The sequence below is a fragment of the Lolium perenne genome, chromosome 2 (genome assembly GCF_019359855.2).
Source record: "Lolium perenne isolate Kyuss_39 chromosome 2, Kyuss_2.0, whole genome shotgun sequence".
NCBI classification, from domain to species: Eukaryota; Viridiplantae; Streptophyta; class Magnoliopsida; order Poales; family Poaceae; genus Lolium; species Lolium perenne.
The window spans coordinates 70,027,093-70,039,503 of NC_067245.2; the positions used below are offsets into that span (position 1 = coordinate 70,027,093).

General features: G+C 44.9%; 1 protein-coding gene across 1 annotated transcript; it reads right to left on the reverse strand.

The window, feature by feature from the left end:
* Nucleotides 1-9,244: 9,244 nt before the first annotated feature.
* Nucleotides 9,245-10,647, reverse strand: LOC127332888 (homeobox-leucine zipper protein HOX14). Its single transcript, XM_051359218.2, has 3 exons — nucleotides 10,303-10,647; nucleotides 9,858-10,207; nucleotides 9,245-9,727 (listed from the first exon to the last, which is right to left on the reverse strand). The coding sequence occupies exons 1-3, from the start codon at nucleotides 10,370-10,372 to the stop codon at nucleotides 9,431-9,433; spliced, it is 717 nt and encodes a 238-aa protein (XP_051215178.1). The 5' UTR covers nucleotides 10,373-10,647; the 3' UTR covers nucleotides 9,245-9,430.
* Nucleotides 10,648-12,411: the final 1,764 nt, after the last annotated feature.

Sequence of the window (12,411 nt, forward strand, 5' to 3'; positions counted from 1 at the left end):
AGAGGATGGACAGCTGGACGTCTACGACAACTAGGACTACTCCTGACGTCAAGCGTTGGCCTGTGGACTATAGAGTCCCCTTCTATCTACGCTTCCGCTATGTATTTGTGATGTGTGTTGAAACAATAGTTCAACTATTATTGTAATATTGGATCATGTGATCCATTTGTAAGACGACTATGGTATGTAATGAATGACGACTTATGATATTCAACTGTTATGTCTCGCAACATCAATATTCCTGGGATTGCGATGTTTGGCATAACAGGCATCTGGACTTAAAAATCCGGGTGTTGACAAGTTGGTATCAGAGCCATTGTTTGACCTTAGGAGACCCTAGTTAGAATGGACGTCTGAAAAACTTAGTTTCAAAAACCAACGAAGTGAATATTTATGAGAAAAAAAACTTATCCCCACTCTTACCCTTGAGATCTTTTGCAAGTGAGAAATTCATGCTCTACTTTTCCTTGAAATTTCTACATAAAAGTTTGCACACTTGATCACCTCTCTAACTTACTCACCCTCATTGCTCACAGATGGAGTACCAATGGGAGTTCTATCAGCTTGGTCGCGGAGGAGACCTGATGTTCGAAAAAGATTTGAAGCAACTAGTGGAATATCTAGGACACCCGTATCCCGAGTTCTTCGGAACACCCCTCAATAATCAGTTGGGAGGACCACCTCGGTGGGAAGTTTCTGCTGATCTAGGAAGAAAGCTTGGAGCCCCGATATGGGAAACCATATGGTTTTCTGTAACGGAAAACACTTGGAAGGAAGGACTAGTCAGAGCTATGCAGGAAGCAATTGCCCGTCTGTGTGGACAAAATGAGAACAAGATCAAGAACACTCGATTCAGCTACTACCCAAGACATGACTCCATGGGAAGATCGATGACCATGCCACCGCCCACGGAGATGAACCACTATGTAGCACCCCGGGACTTCAGGCTGTACAAAACCCGCAGGGATTTGGACAACGCCCTCGCCTCTCGCCAAGCACATTACCCGTGAAGAAGAAGAAACCACCATGACAGATGAAGAGTAGTACTACTAAGTCACTTGAGTAGGTGTGAGTTTGTATCAGGATCCCCGTGTATCGTAGAGCGATGAATGGTTCTTAAAACCAATGGTGTGTTAGCTTTGTAATATGTGATGTTTGGTATGAATGAAAAAGTGTTGTTGGTTTTTACCCCCTCAACACTACTCAAGTTTTCAAGTTTTGAACTATTGAACTTTAAAACTCAAACAAAACATAGAAATTTCCCTCTTATCTTATCATCTACCTCAATGTTCAGATGGCCCCACCAACCCGCAGCGCCACCCAGGATGCCATGATGCAGATGTTGCAGACGATGATGGCAGACCGAGAAGTCGATAGAGCTGAACTACAAGCCAACATAGCTGCACTGCAACAGATAGCTCAGAACAATCAAGGCCAGGGAAACCACGATCACCCTGGATCGAAGCTGAAGAATTTTCAGAACACCAACCCACCCATGTTTAGCAAGACCGAAGAGCCACTTGACGCTGATGACTGGCTCCAGACAATGGAGAACAACCTCGAAGTTGCGGGAGTTGAAGCCGCAGAGAAAGTATTGTTCGCCACCCACTACCTGTCAGGATCTGCCAGAGCCTGGTGGACAAGTGCCCGTGCAATGAATGCGGGACAGATGATGACATGGGAAGACTTCAAGCTGAAGTTCAGCAAGTACCATGTGCCCCAAGGACTGATCAAGAAGATGAGAGACGAGTTCCGGGAACTCAAGCAAGGAAGGATGTTGGTGGTGGAATACCGCGACAGGTTTCTCACTTTGTCAAGGTACGCCCCGGATGAGACTGAGACCAATGAGAAGAGAAAGGAAAGATTTCTGAACGGACTGCATGATGAGATGCAAACTGTATTAGTGAACATTCCGTTCGCTGACTTGGAAGCCCTGGTGGACTCAGCCATCCAGATGGAAGGAAAGCTGCATCAAGCCAATGAGAACCGCAGGCGCCGGATGATGAATCAGAATGGGCCCAACAACGCCCAGAAGCACCGCAACAACTCCTCTGGAGGATTCACCCCAAGAAACAATAGGCCACCTGCTCAGACTTATCGCCCCAACTACGCCAACAACAACGGAGGACCCCCGAAGCCCGGAGGCAACAACAACAACAGCCACCACAACAACAACAACCACAACACCAACAGCAACAATAACAACGGTAACCGCACCAACAACAACAACCCCAATACTGCCCAAATGACTGGAAGCAACACTGTTCCCGTCAACCCCAAGGACAAGTCCACCATCAACTGCTATGAATGTGGAGTTGTGGGTCACTACTCCAATGAGTGCCCCAAGAAGCTTGCCAAGATTGCCGCCAATACCGCTGCACCTGCTCAGCAACAGCGCCACTTCGCAGCCCGAAGGAACCAGAACAACCGCAATGGCCGCCTCTACCACATGAATGCAGCTGAAGCCCAGGAAGCACCCCAGACCATGCAGAGTATGTTTTCCTGTTAAATCATATCGCCCAATCTCTCTTAGGAACCTAACTTTTCTTAAAATCTCGGGACGAGATTTGTTTAAGGGGGAAGGGTTTGTAACATCCCAAATTTTAAAACAAAGAGAAAATGAATTTCTTTTTTTTTCCAAAAATGAGAACCAACAAAAACTTTTCTTACATGGGGTGCTATGCATAGTGCTCATACCTAGTATTTGTGTTTTGCCATGATGAGTGTTCTTATGCTTAGGTGATAAACCCTAAAACCCTAAAGTGATCAAGTGAAGATCACATACCAAATAAAAGAGAAAGAAATTAAATAAGAAGAAAACCCTAAACCCTAACCTTCTCAAATTCAAGTGGGTCTACTTTTAGAAACCAAAATAAAGAAAAAGATATATGTGGGCATATAGCCCTAATAGGTAAATCTTGAACCCTACCTTTCTTATTTTTGCTAAATGGTGGTGAACCATGGTGAACCCCACTAAACCCTAAACCTTATCCCTCTTGTCACAAATCTTTGAAAAAACAAAATAAAAAGAGGTGATCTTAAATAAATAAAAAAGCATATGCAAGCCTATGGCTACTTTTTGAAAATGCTAAAACTTTGTTTGTCTACCTTGGTAGATGGTTTGGAAATACCTCAACACACTCAACCAAGTACTTACCATCCAATTCAAGTGAGAAACAAAATAAAATCAAACATATGCATAGAGGTATATGTGGCACCTAGCCAAAATATAAAATCTTGACCTAGGCACCCACTTTGCCCCAAAATGGCTTGAACCTTTTACCCAACTCAATATAACACCAAATAAACCTCACCCTTGTCAAAGAGAAGCAAAGAGAAATAAAAGAATAAAAGTTAGAAAATCACAAACCCTCACATATGGTTTATGCCATTTTTCCAAATCTTTGACCTAGACCAATTTGGCCTTCACCCTTAGTTGTAATATGTTACTAAACATTTATTACAACTTTTGGAATCAAAGAAAACACAAAACAAATCAATTTCAAACTCAAATTGTGATCACATAGAATAATGGTCAAATCTGTCTTTTATAATCTGTTCACTACTTTGAGCCCTTGTATCTCAAGATTTTCAAACTAAACTTTCCCAATTCTTTGCATGTCATCCAAGAGCACATGAAGGAGAACAACTTTGGTAAAGACCACCATGCCAAAATCATCTTGGATCAAAATCTATGCTCATGCAAAGTTGAGACTTTTTAACATTGTTAACAATCTCACATTTTGCAAATCTGTATTTCTTTTATTTTTAAAATTCCACCACCACTTGTGAATGTCTCTGGTCATTTGCAACTCATCCAAACCCACCATTTTCAAATTTTGGAACCACATGACCTAAACCAAATTTGGCAAGAATTGGAAATAGCAAAATTGCCCAAATCCAAAACACTATTGCAAATAGTGTTTGGCCCAATCCTAGTACACTACCTTGACCCTACCTGCTCCCTGGTCCCCTCTACATCCAACATTGGCACAGCAACCCTAGGAACTAGGCCAAACATGGCCATGGCAATGCCATGCCGGCCACCTTGCATGCACACATGCTTCTCTCCCTCTCCCTCAACCCTAGCACCTGCCACCATGTCCCCCTGCTCCCTCACACCCTACTGAGCCAGCCTACCTCAGCCCTGGTCGGTGAACGACCCGCCACCACCGGGAACGGGACGCGCCCACGACATCTAGAACGCGCCAGGGTACGCATCGGCACGCCCTGGACGCCGCAGAGCGGACACGTGCGCCGTCGACCCGGGGCCCCTCTCGCCCTCTCTCTTCGCACACACGCTCCCCTGGACGGCAGCAACCCGCCAGACACGCTCCCGTGCCCTCGCGCCGCCTTTCGCCGTCGACCACCTCGCCGATTTCCCGCGCCCGTGCTGCCAGAACTCGCCATCGCCAACGCTCGCCAGGCCGTCCCCCACCTAGCTAGAAAGCGCGGTAGCCTCGCACTGTCATCGCCTACCTCGCCCTGCCCTCGCCTACCCCTCTCCATCGCCGTAGTTGCCGCGCCATTGTCGGGTTCGCCGCAGACCCCACGGTCACCTCGCGCCACTATAAAAGGGGCACGCCCCTGGACGAATTGAGCACGCCATTGCCTTCCCCTCTTCCTCCTAAGCCTCCCTGACCACCTCCCTTCGACGATTACGCCCTCCGCCGCCGCAATTTGGTCGGAGACCGCCGCGCCAGTACACCTGCGACGACGACGATTGGAGCCACCTCAGCTTCTCCCGCGACCACCGTTCGCTTCCTCGTCCTCGACAACGCCGTCGCACACCCTCGCCAAGCCTCGCTGGAGCCCAGGTTGGCCGTCGACCCCCACCACCGCCGCGACCAGGTTAGGGTCTCGTCGGAGATGACGACGACCCAGGGCCGCTCGATCGCTTTCTAATCTAACGGTCCACCGCATCCCATACCGCTTCGGCGTGTAACAGTCACTGACGCGCGGGCCCCTTTGTCAGCTGGCCCGCAGCGCTAGTTGGGCTAGCCCCTTGCTTTTTAAATCTTTCGGCCCAACCTAGTTTCCCGCCGGCCCTTTTAATTCAATCTAGTTTAAATAATTTTCAAATCAAATCAATACTGGCTCCAAGTTTGAAATTAAATAGAATCTATTTGGCTGGGCCAAATTTAGCAAATTTTATGTTGTTGGAAAGCTAAAGAAAAGATCTACAACATGCCACTGGTCTCACCTTGAGATCTGTTGTAGAAATAAAATGATAAAAAGATGAAGGCATGAACTTTTTCACATTCAAATAAATATTAAAAAGCATCCAAAATAGATATTTAGTTAATTCCAACTCCAATGGCTCACATTTAACCTACACTAATTGTTTCTGCAATAAAATGGTGTGGTCACTTTGTATGATCATGCCCCAGATTAAATAAAGGACAATATGGCTAGTTTACTTAAGTGATATTGTCCCAAAACTATTATGCAAATCATATGAAGTATTTTACTTCATTTAAATCTTGTCCCAAGTAACTTCATATGAAGTTTGAACCCCTGGTCAAATGCTCTCATATGAAATAATTGGAGATTTTAAATCATAATAAGCATTGTTAAATAGTATGAGGTATCTCTACCTCATTTAAATCCTTTTCTCAAATGATGATGATGAATGGTTGACTTAGGTCAACATGAATTCATGTATGATTGTTTAAGGAATTTAAATCTTGTCACAAACATTTCAAAATGAGGTAGAGACTCTGGTCATTTAGGTCTCATATGAATTGTTTGATGATATTAAATCTTTACCATATTAGGATTAAATTGTATGAGGTGCTTCACCTCATTTAAATCATTTTCTTAAATGATGAGTATGAAGAGGTTGACTTGGTCAACCTAGGTCATATATTATTCATGAGAGAAATTAAATCTTAATAAGATAATGAGAGGAAATTATTTCTCTAAGTAATTGAAAATAACACCTAAGTTAGTATGAGAGGAAATTATTTTTCTTAAATAAGAAAAAACACATCTACCCACTTAATAGTAATGTGTGATGCTAGTTTAAGTTGTATAAATCATGAGTGTGCCTAGTTTAGTAAATAAGTTTGGTATGATGATTGTGTACCCCGTATTCGTATTTTAGACGCTAGTACCGAGGAGTATCAAGCTGAGGAGGAGATCTACTTCCAAGGAGAAGAAGACCACTTTGACCAATTCCCCAACCAAGGCAAGATAATACTCTTGCAAAGTGCAAAGCTCACCATGAGCAAGGCATTACCCATTTATTTTATGTTCATGATCCTATTGCCCAGTTTTACTTTACAAGCTTTACTTACCTTTGTTTTATCAAAGTACTTTTTGATTCATGATTCATTTGGTGAGTATTGGATTAGTACAAGAGTATCAATGTTAGCCTAGAAGCAAAGCAAATTACTTAGCACCCCTCATACTTAGATGCTAGTGCTAAAGTAAAATTGACTACTCTAGATGGGAACATGTGTTTGTGAAATGATGATGGTGAAAACCTTGGAATGAGGAATCATTTCCATTGAAAGATTTTGAAGGTGAATATGACATGAATTTGACTGGTGAATGCCATGGTGAATTTTACAAAAACTGATGGTTGGGTTCGGATGCGATACCATTCCAATTTTACAAGTACCCCCACAATACCTGATATGGGTAGGGCTTAACTGGAAGTTTATGTATCTTAGTATGGGTTCCCTCTAAACAAGCGTCATCGGGGTTATGCCAAGGGCTGCCTCTAAAGAAATATGGAATGATGTGATATGACGTGAATATGAGGTGAATGTCCGGCCCAAGCCCTGTGCAGTTCCCAGGCTCACAGTTTGTCTTCACTGGGAGGCCAAGCTCATGGGGAGAGATGCCTATACTAGGGTATGTAAGTGAAAGGTTATGGTTGGTTGTCCGCACACGGAGTGTGATAAATCAGGGCCAGCTAACCCTGACGGATTATTGCAAATGTTGTGGCACAAGTGTACGACCTCTGCAGAGTGTAGAACTATTCGAATAGCCGCGTCCACGGTTATGGACTGTTGGAAATGCCATACTGTTCCGTCATCAGACCATTTTCAAAAATGTGACAGGTGAAGGGTGACTTGTGATTTGAACTTGAAATGGTGACTTTGACTTGAAAACACAACTGAGTTGTGGGAATGACACTAATGTTCCCACTTGAGTTAGTTAGCACTTGAAGAGTTTTTATTTCAAATACTTGTGAACTAAAATTGGCTTTATGCAAAAGAAACTAGAGCTTAGCACCCCCTTACCAGAAATGTTAGTGCTTACATTAGTATTAGTTTGCGAGTACTTTAAAGTACTCACGGCTTTGTCCCTGGCTATTCAAATGGCCAGACTATGAAGAGGAACAGCAGTATGAAGAGGATGGACAGCTGGACGTCTACGACAACTAGGACTACTCCTGACGTCAAGCGTTGGCCTGTGGACTATAGAGTCCCCTTCTATCTACGCTTCCGCTATGTATTTGTGATGTGTGTTGAAACAATAGTTCAACTATTATTGTAATATTGGATCATGTGATCCATTTGTAAGACGACTATGGTATGTAATGAATGACGACTTATGATATTCAACTGTTATGTCTCGCAACAACAATATTCCTGGGATTGCGATGTATGGCATAACAGGCATCTGGACTTAAAAATCCGGGTGTTGACAGTCATCCACTGACCTCCTTTTGTCAGGAGTTGGTTCTTATTGATCTTTTTTTAAGACCATGTGTTTGTTTAATTAGCCAAGGTTCGCGCGTTCTCTCTCCTTTTGAATTTCTTTGCGTGCTCATTTCCAAATCCTATCCAATGTTGCTACTTGAAAGCCGTACTATCAAGGGGGCTCTCGAGCGAGTAGCTTGATCACATTGTTCATAGAAAGCTCGAACCTTTGCTTTCTTGGCATCAACTTTCTTGGTTGTTAATTGGCTTTTCTCTATTTGAGGTTTTAGATCTTGTGATTATCTTCAATACAAGCTCAAGATCACCAAGAACTGATTTCGTATGAAAAAGCTTGTTGCATTTTTGTTGTTGGAGGTTTTACTGGTTCGTCTTATATAGAGATGTCAAACCTTTCATCTTGTGATTTTATCATTGGTGTTTCTATGCATGAAGAACTATAGCTTGTTGTTAGCTTCAAAATGTTATTAGCAAAAGGACCAATGCATCACGTACAATGATAGTTATAATGCAGTTGCATTTATTATTAATTAATTAATTAATTAATTAACTATATATGATTAATCTAAATCACCATAACCTGGCCTCTCCAAAATTAACGGTGTTGGAATTTATAGTTTTATTGGTTAAATAAATTATAAATAAATTTATGGGAAACTCAATTAATTTTCTGATGAATCCATGCCACCACATTAATACAGATGAAATTGTTATCCTTTTCTTTCGTGACACAATTTCTAGCATTTTTATTATTTCATGGTGAAAACAAAATGCTCGAATCTCACTATTTTTTATTAACGCAAGGAGAAATGCATTGAATCTCACTATTTTCTCACATATCTTTGTAGCTTACAAAAAAATTGATGTTCATTAATGCAAAGGATTTTTCAGGCATTAGCAGGGACGGAGCCAACACAATGGCATCTGGCGTGGGTGGGGATTAATGTCAAATCCATTGTGTAAATGTAGGTTACCATTGAAGGGCTTGGCAAATTGACTGGATTTGTCACTAATGTGTATCACATGTCCCATATCATCATAAATTCCTTTAAGGATTCACCTCGTATATTTTAATTCTTCGTTGATGCATGGATATTTCAAGTCAGCAAATATACATGTTGATGATGGTTCTATTTTGGTACCATGTGTCTTCGATGCATTCTCAACTCAAAACCACTCATTTTCAATCTGTATATTGTCTGATGTATTATCCATATATGGGAATTGATTTGTAAAGTCTATTTAATTAATGTGCATTTTTTGTATATTGTCTGATAAGCATTTGTTTACAAATTTGCACTACAAGGGCCAATGCAAGATTTTTTTTTTAAAAAAGTAGTTTGTATGTGGAACATTCCTTTCATCTAAACCCAACACCAAACCAAACCATAATCTGGTCATTTAAATTCAATGTCCAACCGATCGAAATTGTATATCCGATTGTCTCCTTGTCATTATCGTCATGAATTGGAGCTTCATTTGGAAATGTACCACTCGTTTTTAAGATGATTGGTAGCTTGCATACACAAGTACTTCCCCAAGATGACATATTTGCCAATGAAGCAAAATACTGATAAAACTCATGCATATCTTGTAGCACTTGCTAGCTGGCAAGCTTTTGCCATTAATTAATAAACCTTATGTACATAATTGAACACGCACACCTTCAGACCATTGATCCCAACTTAATTAATTAACACTATGATGACTAACTAGTAGCTAGAATAATCTGCTTTCAGCTGATGCCCATCTTAATCTCACATGAGTCCGTACAGGCTAAACCACTCGACCACGCTGCTATCGGCGTATCCACCGTACTCCGGGACGCACATCATCAGGTCATCGTCCGGCCCCATCACGTCCTGCCCGCTGAAACCTGGGTGCTGCTGGTGGCAGGAGCCCGCCGAGAAGGACGAGCTCGGGCTGCCGCCGCACGCGACAACGGCGCCAGCGGCGTCTCCGCCGTCACCGGATGGCGCGTGGCTCCCAGCCGCGGATCTGAGACGCCTCACCTCCTCCTCTGTGGCCCCAAGCCTCTCCTTCAGCCTCAGCACCTGCCACGAAGGATGAAAGGAATTAATGGATCATGTAGTTACTGACTTGACACGCTTACATGTGCTAGAAGCCTAGAACAGAGGATGAATTGATGCGGCGGCAAGGCAAAGCATGGGGGAAATTATGTACCTCGTTCTCGAGGTGGCATTTGTTGAGGATGGCGGCGTCGTGGGCGTGCTTGAGCTTGGCAAACTCCTCCTCGAGCAGCTTGCTCTTGTGACGCGCACGGCGGTTCTGGAACCAGACGGCCACCTGCTTGGGGTCGAGGCCGAGCTCGGCGGCCAGGTGCACCTTCCGGCCGGTCTCCAGCTTGCGCTCCTCCCGGAAGCTGAGCTCGAGCATCTCCACCTGCTCGTCGCTGAGCCGGCGCTTCTTGGGGTCACCTCCTCCGTCCAGATCGCCGCCGTCGACGTCGCCGCACCTTGCCGCCCTCCGCCGCCTGCGCCGCGCCCTCGGCCGGCTCTCCCCCTGCGCCGTGCCTGCACATCACAGATGAAAGTGAGACTTTTACAGCTGTGTCATTGCATGCGTAGAAACAAGCGGGTCCGTGGAGCTCAGTTCGTCGTGTACTTACCACTGGCAACGAAGAAGGACGTGTCCACGTAGGAGGAATCAAAGAGCTGCTGGTGCTGCTGCTTGTCCATGCTTGGTGGCGCGCGCTCCTTTGTTTTGGAGAGCTCGTGAGGAGGGGAGAGAAGGGATGTGAGGTAAGAGGGGAGGGAGACGGCGTGATGAGCAACTGGATGGAGAGGAGGAGGGAGGACCACCACCGCAAGGCACTAGTTGATGTTAAGTAAGGCGAGGGGAAGGGGTGCGTGTCTCGAGGGAGAGACCTAGGAGTAATATATAGCAGCGGCAAGCGCCGGTGGGGCGCCGGTGTGGTGGCCAGTCCGGCCGGCCAGCTATAGGTTCTTTCTGAGCAGGACCGGCTGGGTATGTGGATGTGAGAGGGGCAACGTATGATACTGCCAGCAGGAGTACTACGACGACGTACTTGGCATTTCACTCACTCTCTCGCTGGTTCGCCATAAACCATGACCATGATTCACCGGCCATTGCTGACGTACACCGCACCAAGTATATTGGGAAATTAGTTACTCTGCAATTTGAGCTATAGGAAGTTACTGATACTACTCTTAGGTCAAATTCCAGTGCCTGGTTACCAGTTTCAGTAACTTCAGTTTGGCTGTAACACAGAGGATTGCCATGGACCAACTCACTTACAGAAAAGCTATACCGATTGTCTGTGACTTTATGTGGTTTGATCGTCTTTATCATGTGACGACCAAAAGTTAATTTTTGTTACAGTACAATGAGACATTTTAATTAAGGTGTCAAACATGTATGTGATGAACTAGTAGTTCATTTTTTTCAGCACAGTCCGGCATCAACTTACTTATAGCATAACCGAAGTAGTGGTTATCCATGACGTTATCCGGTTTCGATCGTCGTTATCACGCGACTACCAAAAGCTAACTAATTTTGTAACCCGCTCCCAATGCTCCCTCTCCCTCTCTCTCTTGCTTTGTTGGAGTAGGGGCCGGATCATGGCATTTGACAGTGGCATAATTTGGGGGTTAGCGTATGCGCTGCGCGCGCGGCCTCCCAGGCTAAGCTAAGACAAGAGCGCGGCTGGACGACAGGTGACAATTGCTAGCTCCTGGAAAGGGGTCTCGCTTTCGTCGAAAAGATTGAGAACGAGATTCTCCCGGCCAGCACTCTCTAATTTATGTCTTAATAGGGTTGCTAGCTGCATGCATCTTGTTTTTGATCGATGGTACCACTGTTAGCCGACTGTTTACAATCGAGCTTTATAAAGCACGCTCTATCTGCAATTAGAGATTTGCGCTAGAGGCTAGCGATTTCAAAATTGTAGCGACCTAAAGGACAAAAGTAAACAGCAGATCAAATAGAGAATTGAGCTGCCCAATGCGACGACCTTTCCTTGTGTTTGATCTACTGCACTACTTTATCTCAATCGCGGTTAATTAGCCATGGACTTGGGCATGCTATCCGCATGCAATGTAAGAAAGCTCAAGGTTAATTTAGGATGTGGGTTCGATCGAGAAGGAAACGTGTCGAACGCGAACTCGATCATGTCTATCTTTGGGTGAGAGAACACATGCAATGCAGACTCACAGCGCCCTGTGCATGATCCATCCGATCAATGCGGATAACTGGATAAGGGATATCTATCTGGTCACGCCATAGACATGAATGGCAAGAAAACGTGACCGGTCGATCGGCACGGACACGCGCGTTCAATGGCCTTTCTCTGCAGTAATATCTGCGCTGATTTGTTTCTTCTCCCTCATCGCAATGAGATAATTTGAACAAGCATGAAGGACATGGACAGATTAGGAGGTGAGAGGAGACGAAAACAGTGAGATGGTCAGCTCAAGGCTGAGGCTCTAGCGACGATCGAGGAAGAAGAGACCAAATCAAAGGCATGTAGCGAGCGGCGCAGGTGAAGGGAGTAGCTAGCCCGGGAGACAAGGGGCGTAGGCACATGGCCTGCACCACTGCCCCAGACAGAATAGGAATAGGGATCGCCTCCACGCGTCGACCCCCGGCTGGCTCCGCCCTCCCCAGACCGGCCCCCCGCGGCCCTGGACGTGTCGTCGCCCGCGCGGCCGATCCCAAACGCTGCGTCGTCGCTCCGGGATTCCAAACGCGCCACTGC

Coding starts and splice junctions, on each gene's coding strand:
- LOC127332888 (XM_051359218.2), bottom strand. CDS start 10,372: ATGGACAAGCAGCAGCACCAGCAGCTCTTTGATTCCTCCTACGTGGAC. Junction 10,208..10,302: donor GTCCTTCTTCGTTGCCAGTG/GTAAGTACACGA, acceptor TGTGATGTGCAG/GCACGGCGCAGGGGGAGAGC. Junction 9,728..9,857: donor AATGCCACCTCGAGAACGAG/GTACATAATTTC, acceptor CCTTCGTGGCAG/GTGCTGAGGCTGAAGGAGAG.